This window comes from Penicillium hordei (assembly GCF_028827395.1).
Source record: "Penicillium hordei strain IBT 12815 chromosome Unknown utg000005l_segment0_segment0, whole genome shotgun sequence".
In the NCBI taxonomy this organism is placed as follows: Eukaryota; Fungi; Ascomycota; class Eurotiomycetes; order Eurotiales; family Aspergillaceae; genus Penicillium; species Penicillium hordei.
In genome coordinates this window covers 2,789,063-2,803,088 of record NW_026623146.1, presented here as the reverse complement: position 1 = coordinate 2,803,088, position 14,026 = coordinate 2,789,063, and the positions used below count along the sequence as shown (strand labels likewise).

At 45.4% G+C, this 14,026-nt stretch overlaps 3 protein-coding genes across 3 annotated transcripts; 1 reads left to right on the top strand and 2 right to left on the bottom strand.

Annotated features, from left to right (window-relative positions):
- Window positions 1–6,814: 6,814 nt before the first annotated feature.
- On the top strand, window positions 6,815–8,926 carry N7537_009983 (uncharacterized protein; the record flags this gene model as incomplete). The annotated part of the gene is made up of 4 exons (XM_056901037.1): window positions 6,815–7,091; window positions 7,153–7,318; window positions 7,373–7,479; window positions 7,608–8,926. 4 exons carry the CDS (start codon window positions 6,815–6,817, stop codon window positions 8,924–8,926), a joined length of 1,869 nt encoding a protein of 622 aa, XP_056749705.1.
- An 81-nt stretch (window positions 8,927–9,007) lies between these two features.
- N7537_009982 (uncharacterized protein) lies at window positions 9,008–9,442 on the bottom strand (the record flags this gene model as incomplete). Its single annotated transcript, XM_056901036.1, has 2 exons — window positions 9,008–9,209; window positions 9,263–9,442. 2 exons carry the CDS (start codon window positions 9,440–9,442, stop codon window positions 9,015–9,017), a joined length of 375 nt encoding a protein of 124 aa, XP_056749704.1. The 3' UTR covers window positions 9,008–9,014.
- An 886-nt stretch (window positions 9,443–10,328) lies between these two features.
- Window positions 10,329–12,608, bottom strand: N7537_009981 (uncharacterized protein; the record flags this gene model as incomplete). The annotated part of the gene is made up of 1 exon (XM_056901035.1): window positions 10,329–12,608. One exon carries the CDS (start codon window positions 12,606–12,608, stop codon window positions 10,329–10,331), a length of 2,280 nt encoding a protein of 759 aa, XP_056749703.1.
- Between the last annotated feature and the right edge of the window lie 1,418 nt (window positions 12,609–14,026).

Here is a 14,026-nt window from a genome sequence, read left to right as displayed (position 1 = left end):
ATGCTTTACGGTTGAAATGTATTAGATGGGAACGAAGATCTCGTGAGGCGGCTCTGAACGTATATTAGTGATAATATAAAGATTAAAGTCTTCTTTCTTACCGATTGAGGATGTGTAAAAGGACACGTTCACGTTCACCCTTGGATATATCTCTTAAAGGTCGAAGTCTTCCACCATTTACCCGAAAAGGCTGCTTCCTAGAGAAAGTGTACGATTCAGAGAAGTCGTATAGAACTGTATCGTAAATGTCATTGGGAAGTCGAAAGTGGAAATCATGGATATCGCCATGTGTTATGCCAATTCGATGTAAAGCATCTAGGCGACGAAGTCGGTCTTTCAGCAAAGAATGATACCACTCCTGCTCAAATGAGCTTAAAGAAATCACTGTAGGAGTTGTGCAAAACCTTTCGGATAGGGTTTTAAGGATATCTAAGAAGCTTTTAGACTGGTGATTGACAACCTCACTAAGAACTCGTCGAGAGCGTAAGTCCGGTTTTATTGCCTCTATCACAACCGCTCGCTCGTGGCAATATCCAGAATAAAATCGAGATTTCGGTATATCTGTCATCACTCCGTGAAATTGTGGGAAATAGATTCTTTCACGGGCGGGACAGAATAGGTCAATATGGCTATATGCCCGAGCCTCCCGATGAAACCTATCGAACTCGTACATAGCATCGTCTATTCTTTCCGGAGTTAGCGGTACCCCGATGCGGTGAAGCTGTATGGTAGCATCTCGCTTAGAATAGCAAGGGAACTGGTATAGGATTAATCGGAGAACGCGTTTAATGATTGTCTCTACTTACGACTTTGCCAATATATTTTCTGCGTCCTTTGATCCAAAGCCAAAGCACCTGTATACTGTTCGCATGCGGTATTCTTGATACATCGGCCTTGCGTCGTAGTTCCCAGTTGTCGTCTTCAGGACAAAAAGGTCGGAATTCTTGGCCCTCAAGTTCGTCGGTGTTTAGGATGGATGGACAGCTGCCAGAGAAGAATAGGGTGATCCATGTATCCCCTTCCTCCATAATAGGCGTTCTTGTTAAGGAAAATAAAATATCGAGATGATCCTGCACTGGGTTTGAAGCTGGTTGTAGAGATGTTAAGAGAGAATAGGTTGAGAATAGGTTCAAGTCGATTGATAAAAGGCGCCTCCGGAAATTAGTGTCATGTGACACTTTGCTTACGTTATGACACCCATTTAACTTCCCGCGGAGTTTCATGCCGGAGCTAGTAGTCCGCCAAGTATGTTCTTAGTAGTGTTATACATAGTTACCAACATTCCTTACGTTTATTCTGAATGTATTCAACTCCTATAGTGGAATTGGAGGCTTGCCATCCCATAGGAGAATGCATTGCGATCATTTATCCACAAGTAGAGTTTCTATATTCTAACACGGGCAAGATCAAACCATTGTGTCTTTCGTCCGTATCTGGCGTGTCTTGTAGAGATTATGGTTGGATCAGGATAATTTTTAGCAGAAAAAGAATCACCTACCCCAGACGCTTATTGAATTCTTTGGAGCTGACTTTCTAGCAAATCCCTATCCTCGGTATCTAAATTATCCGTAAGATAACGCTTAAGGTCCTTCCCGTTAAGCGAGTAAAGTATGCGGTTGACCGACATATGCACATCAATAGGAGACAGGAAATCCATCACCAAAAGACTGTATACCACAACCATACATTCAAAGTCCATGAATGCCCGAGGGACATATCCTATATGCCGAGAAAGGACACTGGATAGAACATCGGTAGTGATAGGCCTATTATGCACCCACGGGGATGTAGAAACGATGTAAGCATTGACATCGTCGACTTCAATCCTGAATTGAGGGTCACTCATTTTATCAACTGAATAGTAAGTTAGATATGTGCTACACATTAAAAAAAAACCAACTTACAAAATTGAGTTAAAAGTTGTAGTAATGTTCCAGTGATAGGCTTGACGAGCATTATTGATATGGCGGGGAAGGTAAAACTTGATTGTTGGCATATTCAAGAATGGAGGCAACTTATAGCTTTCTGTACTTTGGCCTTGTTGATATTGTCAACTAAGTCACAAATCAACTGTTCGATGCAATGATTTAACTCATATTAACGACTAGCCTGCTTACCTCTTAAGACTGTATCGATAGAAATGGCATTATCTGAAACCTCAGGTTGATATGTAAAGATGCGAACGCAACTTGATTTGATCAAAAGGGAATAAAGTGCATTGTGATCTATATTGGCAATTTAGAACCTTAAAAAGAGCAGAATGTATCTATTTCAAATGCTTATTGATTTCCATCGTAAGGGTTGACACTTCTGCAACCTGCGAAGCTAGGATCACCCGAGAAGTGCTAGGACGCCGATATTGGCTACTCATGTATGGCCACGCCGAAGTTTGACACTCACGCATCTGACATACTTCAAATGTATAGCCGTCACGATCTCTCGTAATATTGACAGCCGCATTGTCCCCTGCATAGTTTAGTTCTGATGATAGAGAATAGGAAAAGAAGACTTACCCATTTCCTTATTCGTGTACTTTTCTTCGAGTTTTATGACTGATGTGATTGCGCCTAATATTCCCCTGAATTCCACCGAGGTTTTGGGAGAGGTTGCCAAATGCGAAAGAGCCATAAACTGCGTGGGCATGACTAAAAGAATATACTTGATTGTATCTGCTTTGAAGGTTAGTAGATGTTAAGTTTATTGTCGGGGCTCTATACCTTTCTTGTTTCGTCTTTTTGTTGACTCGCCTAACGTTCTAGAAAGGTAGTGGAGCTCATCAAGGCTAAGCATTTCAAGCAGATTCTGATAGTACCCTCTGAGCTTGTCGGTTGCGCTCATTGGTATCAGTTCAAATCCGGTATCTGGAGATTCATTCATCATGAGTAGTTTCTGAGATGAGTAGAGAAAATAAATTAGGAGAGTAGCTAGCTTTATACTCATTCAGCAAAGTTCTTTCAGATCTCTTGACGAGCAAACATCAGACTGATTATAGCAACTGTCTTATTTACTATGCATCTATCTTATACAGGGAACTTCAATTGGTCGAAGTCACTAAATATATACGTGCTATAGCACACGCGTATGAACCTTCTTAGGCCAAAGCTAAACCAAATTTTGCATGACCAATTAGCACGCACTAACAACTCTTTATTCCTATGCCTTGATTAATAAGAGGAATACGATAGGATACTCTAGAACTTACATGGTTCCATATATCAAAATAATAGTTAGATGGAGACCGGGCGACATCTTAGTCCTTTGATATGATCAGATTCTGCAGGTAAGATAATTTGCAAATATCAATATCAGACATACATTTGGGCCACGGCCAGTCCAGTAGTACTTTAATATATGCCAAAGCGGAATTCGGTAAATGCAGACAATGATCAAGGCAAACCATGATAATAGGGCGTAGATCAGAATCTGGGAAATTAAGTCGTCTTCCATATTTAAAAGGTAGATGAAGAGTCTTTTTTTGAGATTCCAAGTAGTGAAAACACTAGAAAGTCGAGGTGCTTTTATAACATAACGTCCAAACTATTTCTATAGATGACGTATTTTACGCACTAGGAAATTATAAAAAATACCGATCTATCTTAAGCTTCGGTATCCTTACTGCATTTGTTGACCGCCTATTAGCACTTCATCATTCATTGTATCTGGGTACAAAATCCTCTAATGCAAATTCATACCACGACTTAGAGTTGAATATTTATCTAATTCAATACCGTATGTCCGTCTTACATAGCACCACTCCTCCTTTCCCAGAAGAAGTTTCGCAAGCCCAATTTTGTAGCGAAGTCAGCAGGTAGAACTCTGACGAGGCTGTTCCATAGATAAAACCTTTCGAGTCGTCGTGGTACCCGGCATAGAGCTTCATAAAGACAGCGTCTTGGGACCAGAACTGTATACCGTATCTGTCAAATTCAGCGATTTTGCCGAGAATTTGAACGTTCGAGACTGGTCCCTGTAGCTGAGCCGCCGCTTATATCTACATTGTCAGTTTTTCCAGGAATGCCCTCCGAGTTACCCTCCCTTTACTTACAAGGCGGGATACGATTGAAATAGCCAACTGGTAGCGACTTGCGCTGGTCTGGCCTCGTGAATAATTTTTCGGGGGTTCGAAGGTGAATTGGGGGGGAGAAGGGGCGTGGAAGAATAACGGTATCGCTTATCGAATATTGAGCCGATTGGTTGGGAGCGGGCTGACTGGTAATATCTGAAGAAAAACGTGCTTAGCATATACGAAGGAGAGCACATTGGTGATATGCATTCTGATCGGCGGATACTACCGTGAAATATTGGTGGGCTATATGTACTCAAAGCCTCTGTATTTCTGTCTTCCGCCCTCTGCTCTTCTTGAGTTCCCCTGACTGGCGGGGAATCGGGTTGAATGATGAAAAAAGAACTGATGCAGCTAGGAAGCAGGTTTCGTAGCGAGGAAGTTGGAATACAAGCCATGAGGGTTCCTTAGCAAGCTGATAGGTATTTCTAGTGATATAGATATGGAAAAGTTTCGCTAGCAGAGCAACGTCAATGGGTTATTATACTGGCCGATCGACCTTTTCAGAAATTTCGCTTGTTTTGGATAGGCAACGTCGTCAATCGTTCGGTTTTACACGAAGGAAGCAATCGGAGGCGAGCAACAAATAAGTTGTAGCTCCGCATTGTGGCAGATGTTTACCGCTGTTTTAATCAGTCATATTCTTCATTAAGCCCAGTAATAGATGAAATTTGTTTGATTGGAACCTTCAGATTCCAAAATCTATTAGAGCAAATCCCTTAGCCGTAGGCCCATGACTATGTGTAGTAACGAGATAAACAACGATGCTATTGGTATACAACCAAAAGTCCATCGACGGCCACAATAAACTCATCCCTCGTCATCTCGCCACGGTCCAGGTAGTCCTTGAGCCCCTCGAGTTTATCGAGATTTTGTCATACCCATCCAAGTCTTGAAGCTAATCAGCCGCAAATTGTTTCATCTCGGGTTTGTACCAAAAATGTTGATCCCGCCCCCAAGTCTGTGCAACCCCTTGTATCTTCCATGGGCGGGTGGGCACAGAATAACCAGTCCTTGGCGTGTGCAAACTTCCGATTCGGTCAAAATTGATCTCGAAATCACCCGCTGACCCGCCAGATTCGCACAGATGGTTCACGATGCGGATACTGCATATCTTCGAAATCTTGCATTATAGACATTGCACCGTCTGAGTTGATCAGTCTTTCCCAGGGGTGACGGCGATCAGGAAAATCAACTTGCTCAAGATCAACAACCATCACCCTGCATCGATGGCTGCCCTGATCACAAAGTAGAAAATTGTCCAATCTCTGATCTCGATACAAAGCACCATATTCTGAAAATTGACGAAAAACATCCTCTAGATAAGTCTTCAAAGCTTCTCTAGGAAAGTCGTTCTCACTACGGGCCAGTTCATAGAGAGTAACACCATCAAATACCTTCTAAGGGTTGGTATGGTTCTCCTTCATAGATGTAATAAAATAGAAAGCTCTAATTCTAAACTGCTCACTTGAACAGTATTAGGCTCAACTGACTACGAAATCAAAAATAGTCTAGCTCAGGGTCTGAGTATATAGTTGATCTTTTCTACTTTGGGCCTGAGCCCGAGCCTACCTAGTTCTAGGTTTGCTAGTTTTCTCTCTGGTTGGCGTCTTCTTGGCGCAGAACGTCATGATACAGATGAGAATTAATCTAACCAGATCTGGCGACCCGGAGTCCGGGTCGCTAAATCTGGCGAGGGAAATGACCAGCAGCAAGTCCAACCAAGGACAACAGAGCGAGAAACCGAATCGACAGTATTCTGTCTGGGTAGCTATATTCGTGCGTTCGCTGCGACTTATTGATCCCTGATTCAAGATGAATACTGACCTGTTTATATTTTGTAGTTAGAGCAAGTTGGGATATTATGATCGCGGGTAGGAAAGGATGTGTCGGTAAGGGAGTGAGAGAGGGGGGAGAGCAATTTGAGAGCCTTGTCAATGGAAAGATGCGGGATCAGCTTTGAAATGTGATGAATGTGCAGCTCAGGACATGCCCCAGCGCCACCGGCGTGTCGCACGGGCCCTTCATGTTCTGGCCATTCCCCTCCGCATCCCAGGTGTTGAATGCTGCCATCAGAGGGGATTTTATCTCTTACTACTCAGTCTTCCCACTTTCATCAGCTTGCCTAACTATTAACCCATGGATCTTAATCGCCTGTTCCAATGCCGGGGCGATGGTCTCGTTTATATCAAGCACTTGGAATTACGCATTCTCGAGCTTGAGAAAGCCTGCTCATCCCGTTGTCCCGACTCCCTAGAATGTCAGCAGCAGATAGGTAGACAGTGCAGGCCTTGTGAGGTCTGCCGGAACCCTAATCTTTACCAAGGTCTCGGTGGTTCCCGAGAAATATTTGCCGATAGTATACGACTAGCCTCTGAAAGTGGTGACGACAATCAATCAATTGCCTCTGAAAGTTATCACGACAATCAATCAAGTCAACACAGCAGAACCCCGGAGAGAACATACGCCTTCATCCCATACGAGCCAACGGCATCCTCAGTCGTAAAAGACTCTTCCACACCGACGAAACCTACACAAAGGAAAAGGAATCATTTGTCCTTGTTCACGTCCTTAGTTAGTAATCTACCGAAATCTTCTGACTGGAAAAACTGGGCCTCTATCAATGAAACTCAACGAAAGGATATCGTTTTTTGCTTGGTATCTGGAATAGCCGTTCCGAAAAATGATAGCCCTATCGCGTCCGAACAACCTGCCACTATACCCATCCTGCTAAAGAAATACGCCACATCCATGAAACCGGTGGGAATGAAGCGCACCTCGGCAGAATCAGAAGTAAACAGTCCGTTTGCTCGCTTTAAGGAGCTTCTCTTCTGTTCACTATGTGCGGTCGCCTTGGAAGTCATGCCAAAAGAGATAGTGTTCCAATACATGCAGTCGGTTTTCTGCTGTGACGCACAACCAAAGGCTCTTAGAGGACGAATTCGTGGTGCGAAATGGGCAAACCGGGCCATTTATCTTTTATCGCGCACTAACTGGGGCTCATGTAGCTGGGACATCATCTATGTTGGTATGAAACATATTTCAGGTTTTCCTAGACAAGCTAACTTGCTAACCTCTGGGGTCCGCAGCTAGTAATCAAGTCAACTTTTATAGCGAGTTCAACGACTATTCGATTAAACCCGATGAGTTCATAAACGGGCTAAAGCCAGAATTCAATCCAGAGAATACTAAAACGATATCGGTCCCGCTCGCAATCCCTTCCATCATACGAACAATTTTCGAAGATCTAGTACCGTATGCCACCCGCACAAAGCGTCTTATACATCTTGGTTAATATTTCTCATATAGGCTTGAAAAGATTTGCGAATGCCTAGGATATGAGCTTGGTGATTATAATAAACTGGACCTTTCTGGTCTTGAAACCCTTCTTGCCCAGAAAACAAACACCGAGCCTAGTAAGAAACGAAAAATTTGGCCATCCAATACTCCGTCAAAAAGGCGCTGTCGGAATTCGTCATCTAGGTTATCAGAGGGTAAGAAACTTTCCCTTTCCGTCATTCAAATTATGAGACTGATCTTACAGGTGATCCTTTGGATACTTCTAACGGATCATCACATTCGCCGATCTATGCCACATCCTCTCCATCGGCACCAAATTCATGTTCAGATCCTCCAATTAATGAGCTTTTCGAGTACTCAACCAATGCATCTACCCCGACGGAAGGTTCACTGGAATCACCTGCGAATTCCGACATAGACGACCTCTTCGAAGAGCACCCAACCAGTACATCGACTCCAAATGAAAGTCCACTCAATAATGGTACAACCGAAGCGAATGACGAAATAATGGATGGCAGTGTCGACGGTATATACCTTAGCACCCCGATCAACGATCCCTCCACGTTACAAAGCATATCTTTTAATCACTCTCCCCCAAAGGACAATATGCCGGATCTTGCTCTCTCGCTTTCAAATGATATACGCGCTCAATCATATCCCTCAGTGGTCGATTTTGAACCTGAGATTCGAGGCAGTCGACCTGCAACAAGTCTTCTTTCTGGGTCAAACATATTTCCAAATCTCGATGCTGAATCATCTATGGTGACATCATCCACCAGTACTGAGATGAATGGAACGCTAAATCTCGAATCTAATTCATCATCCAACATAGAAACATCATCTGCCAGAACGACTCTCAGTCAGACATTTTCCCCCAATGATATCACTCAGCAGCAAGGCCTTTCAGCGAATGATCCTCAACTGCCACCGTCGACTGATTTGTGGCAACAATACGATTGGGAATTAGATGGTATACTGCAGCAAGGGTTTCCGGCGAATGATCCTCAACTGCTACCGTCGACTCACTTATGCCAACAATACGATTGGGAATTAGATGGTATACTGCAGCAAGGGTTTCCGGCGAATGATCCTCAACTGCTACCGTCGACTCACTTATGGCAACAATACGATTGGGAATTAGATGGTATACTGCAGCAAGGGTTTCCGGCGAATGATCCTCAACTGCTACCGTCGACTCACTTATGGCAACAATACGATTGGGAATTAGATGGTATACTGCAGCAAGGGTTTCCGGCGAATGATCCTCAACTGCCACCATCGACTGACCGGTCGCAACAATGCTCTTCCGACCTTCTGCAGCAGGATCTTTCGCTAAGCAGCCACTCGCCGCTACCCTCTTTGGGTTTAGGCCAGGATGCCGCCACAGCTATCTCGGGTAATTCCCCGGAGACCCGGTACCATTTATTAATTCGTCCTTCACTTGTGTCCAGAGAGGGCGGTTCTTCTTGGGACTTAGAAAATAGTCACCACGCCCTTGGATTCTCGGACGCCATTCACCAGAATGCTTCTTATTCCCCGAACAGGAGCCTTTCGGTAATGTGAGACTTTTAGCAATGTGAACAATAAAACAGAATGATGGTAACACTTGAACTTCCTCAAATTTATTTCTTACTTAGGCCACGGGTACAAATCAGCGAGGCGCAACAACCAGCGTAGTCGTACCCGCACCCACCACAACTGGGTCAACATTGACTTGTACGAACCATCCTTCCTTCAATAACCACCCGTTCACTTCAATTCCTTTCGGTATTGGAATAAGGTATGCCGAGTTTGGAAGATTTAGTTTTGTAGGAATCTTCCAATGCCTCAAGCGTCCATCCCAGTTCTAGTTGGATTAGTAAAATGGTCTGTCTAGGAACAAATAATATTCGTGCCTACCTCATCAATACCGAGGGCGGTTTTCATACGGGAAATCAACATCAAAAGCACATCCCCGCCGTACTTCTTATTTCCTTTTTCGTCCTCTTCAATTGTTGTGACTTGTGGTAGTAATACCTTAATCTCTGTTCGGATTCCTTCGGCTACATCGGTTACATCGTCCAAACGTCGAGGTTCCATCGAGTGCGAAAGAACGGTTCTAAATCGAGCTCCTAGGGGTAAGATCAGTTTGAATTCAACGTAGCCGGGAATTTGAAATACCTTGCGAGGGCAGAGGTTAGATTTTGTTATCTTCACGCTGCGATTAAGAGGGGTAAATAAGTGATTATCACCACGGCTAAGGTTGGGCACTAAATCACATGACACTGTAAAATCAATGTCTATCGGGCCGGTGGTCAGACCAAAAAGAGACGTCATAGCCACTAATTTTCATTATCCGAGACCCTGCTCGAAATAAAATGCTGTCATCAAAAGATATTCACCAGTGAAGCGTCATTTCACGGTCAGTGCAGCAGTCACGCGACTCGTAGATGATTCTCACCCTAATTCTCACCCCGTTATTAGTGGCATTCGAGGCGATGTGCCGGTAAAGACAATGATCCGCCTAGGGCATGTGGTGGTCAATACATCCTCCAACCAGCCACGAATCATATGAAGAGAAAGACAAAGTGTCACCCAAATATAGTTCTGATTAATCAATACCATTGTGGGCATAGTTATAGACAGAGAATGACAACAGTTGGATAGGCAGCAATCAAGACGCTGCATCAATCCTTATAAGACAGGGCTGGGGTGGAGCTAAATTTTTGTTTGTCGTTGTATAATATGTGGCTGTCAAAGGCAAGCGTGGCGGAACACAATACAGTCTCAACTGGGTAGACAGATTGACACGAATGCCATTCATAACGTCGATGCTCTTATAGCCTATGGATAGATGGGATTGCGAAAGACATGATTTTTTCTGGCGAAGGGGTTTAGTTCGGAGCACACAGTGGTAGTGGCAGAAACGCTTCATTATAATGCAATATGGAATAGCTATTGGTATACAAGAAAGACACCGCTTCTCTCATAAAATGCGTAAACGCTTTGCATCCCCTGACTCTGTTTGCAACAAAGGTCTCTTTCCTCGTGATCGCTCTGGGGCCGGCCGATATTTCAATGTAGAGCGGTGAAAGTCGATAATTAACGCCCGCCCGAGCTCTTCATTCCAAAGGACATTATCAAGCCGAAGGTCTTCGTGGACGATTCCCAAGGCTTTTATTTCCTTGTTCGATTTGTGAATATGATTGAGAAGTCCCGGCGTCAGCTCCATCGTTGTTGTGCTAGCGCCCCCCCAGCCCATGACGAGCATATGACGAATCTCTCCAGCCCCATGGAGAAAATAAGTTTTTGCCAAGTCGATTGTACCGAGGAAAATAGGCACAGCGGATGCTTGAGCCTTCCGTAGGATTTGATATACCTGCGCTTCGCGGGAGACTTCTTTCCAGAGATCCGACGAAGTTCCTTTCCCAACGACAACATAGCCATATATAGCACAAATGAGTTTAAATGGCGCACCATATGCCCCACAATTTCCAAGGGGTGTGCATCGGTCAATGTTTTCATCTAGTTGTGCTTTTAGTAAACGCACTAAATCTTCTGAGGCGATAGTATGTTTGATACCATCTTGACCCCGACGATGGAGCTCCACGTTCGGACAACCGTCGTCTAGGATACCTCCAGTCTGCAGCCCGAATAGACATCGCTGGGTGCAAAATTGGGCGTCATGGCTTTTAGAATGGCTGCCTTCGTCTTTCCTAGCCCCGCGTTGACGAGCCGCTCGTTGCGCAGAAGGGGACGGTGTGACTTCGCTGAAGTCCCGTTTGCGCCTAGTCGCTTGATTCGAGTCCGAGCCTGATGAGTCTGGCGATTGCGTCCGGTGTCGAGTATCTGAGGGTGCACAGCTAGCTCGAGACCTCGTGGGCACTCGGCGACCTACTGTTGGAGACTCTAGTGGAGGCGATGAGGGTTGGTAGTCCGAACTCGTTTCTGGACTCACATACTCCGAGTTGGTACTATCGGAATGCGGAGCGATTTGCTGCAAGACTTCCTTAGGGATCTGAGAACGAGCGTGGTCAAAGCTAGTTGTCCATAAAGGAAGCCGCGACTGTGCAGAATTTCTCCATTCCTGGTCACGAATAGGGGAACGGAACGCCATTAAGCACAGACATAGAACCCTAGCAATAGATGTCTTCGGCTCTTGGAGACCTTGTTCGTTATTAGGATCACAGAGAAAGTAGTACAATGTGCTAGGATCGTCGTATGGAATGCGGAGAAGGACACGGGCGACCCCATTCGTGACATAGGAGTACTCAAGTCCCTCCTGGATCATCACGTGATATTCCTGGACAATGGCGGAGCATACGAGCCGCTCTGCGTTATATTTCAATTTCTCAGCACGATCTGTGGTGATTTTGTTTGATCTGACCATGCATTTCCACAAGTCCATTTCCCTGAGCCCTACGCGAAGGGCCTCGACAGAAAGCTTGTGGGGCGGCTTGTATTCGACCGTAGTGAGGAGGGTGTTAGTTTTGCCGTCGATTCGGTGGATACAGAACTGATCAGGTCGAGGGTGACGTACGCCCGATGGCTGGTTTGCAATTGCTTCGCTACCGCCGCGTGGGTTGAAAGAGTTGGTATGATTATCAAACCAGACTCCATCTCCAAGTCCGAACTCATCTCGAGCAGCATCAATTTTGCATAGCTCTGCAATTATATCACGGACATGATCTTCTACAGCGATTCGCTCGTAGTTCTCAAGGCCTTGTTCACTGCTAATTGGCCGGAGATCGAATCGTCTAGCATCCTCCTTAAGCGCAATCAAGGGTGTGAACAATCTTGCTCGGGCTTCCTCGGTTGGCTGTAGGTAGTTGCACACAGAGCTGTAGATCTTTTGTTGTCGAGCTGAACAATCGGCCCACAGTACTAGTCGTGTGGGACAGTACTTCCCGGTGGGAAGGGGTATGCTCCCTGTAGTCGAGCGAGATGGTGTTTCAACTCTCAACGGCCGGGAGAGTAAGCCGTGGCAGAAGCGTATGAGTTCGGTAAATGTTGTTCGTCGGTTGCGCTCCCTTTCCTGCCTCTCTTTGTCCTCGGCAATTTTTTCTCGCTCTTCAGCCTGCTTTCGTCTCTCTGTTTCCTGCTTTCGTCTCTCTGTTTCCTGCTTCTCTCGTTCTTCAGCCTGCTTCCGTCTCTCTTCTTCCTGTCTCTGACGCTCTTCGGCCTGCAAAAAGAGTTTCTTGTAATCGGTGGGGCTGTTGTTGGCCATCAAGTTATCGAGAGGAAGAGAGGAATTAGGGATCCCCATCCAGGTGCGACCAGGCTTGACCTAGCTGGCTTATCAGCTGATTAATATTTCGGCAAAACTTTTATCAGAGGCCGGTTGCATGTCATGCACGTGATCTGATGAAGCTGGTAGGTCCGAGCGTTGATTGATTGGCGGTTAGTGGCTCATCTATGGAAGTGGGTCTACGGTGATCAGCCTTGACGGGGAATTCGGTATGGCACGACCCATGGCCGACTTGAGGAAAGATAATGGAAGCTAGTTCATGTTTTTGAGCATATGGTTTTTGGATCCATGCCGAACCGAAGAAGTCGTTGGACTTTTCGTCTTGATCAATCAGTGGGCTAGACACGGCTGACTACTTATATATATTATTATGTCGCGTCGAGTTTGAGATTCTTTGTGCGAAGTCTATCGCCCATAACACTGATGGACCAAACCGCAGTTCTTTATTAGGAAGAAATCGCCACAGCCGTGATATTCTAGTTGAAAATGACTATGGTGCTCGTCTGCTTCTGCCATTAGTATCACTGGCTAGGGAGCATCTTGAATTCTTTGCAGCATGACATAGCAGCGCGGGAGATTTTAGGGAGTTTCCCCAAAGCTGAGAAGCAGTTATTGAAGGGAGATTCTCATGACTAGTCCGGCTTAGATAATAACAAGATTGAAGAACGACTTCATTCAGGTTTGGGGCTATGATAGTCAAGTTGGTTGGTGGCTGTGCGCATGCAAGAAATCCCGCGTCTCCGACAGATCCAGACAACCCAATGAAGTGATACCTTGGTTCAGATGAGAGGGTCCGAGCGGCGGTCCCGCAACGGGAGTGAGAAATCATTCACCCTTCTCCCCCGTCCGGTCGCGCGAGGTCAAGACGGCGCTCGCCCATTTCTCACCCGGACGACATATTGACTGTGTACAATGACTTAGTAGTTGGGTGGGTGACCTCCAGCTAATTTATATTCAATATCAAGTTTGATTCTCCTAGGCGGCCCTCCTTTTCCTTTCCTAGGAGGAAATGTGTCAACCGTAACTAGAAGCTAGTACCAAAGAGTCGTGATCAAATCAACATGCCTGTAAGAAAAAAAAATCAGTACGGTACGGGAGGGGAAGGACACGTCAGCTGTTCAGGGGCGTGCAGGATTATTCAGGTGTAGAATAGTGGTGTTCAGGGCGTTCAGGTGAATGGGCTGAATGGGCTGAAGAGTAGGGCGGCAAGAGGGGATTTCCTAACGAATCAAAAAAAACGGGTGAACACCGACATACAACAGCGAGGATTCGCTGGTGGTCACCCACCCAACTACTAACTCACCGGCGTGTGGCTTAAGTACGGCTGAGCGGACGGGAAGCCCTGTTTTCCACACCCTATGGTCGTATGTATCTGGTTCTGGGTCAGAGAGGATGAGAATTCAGCTAAATTTCTAAATCTGAGTTGATGCACATGC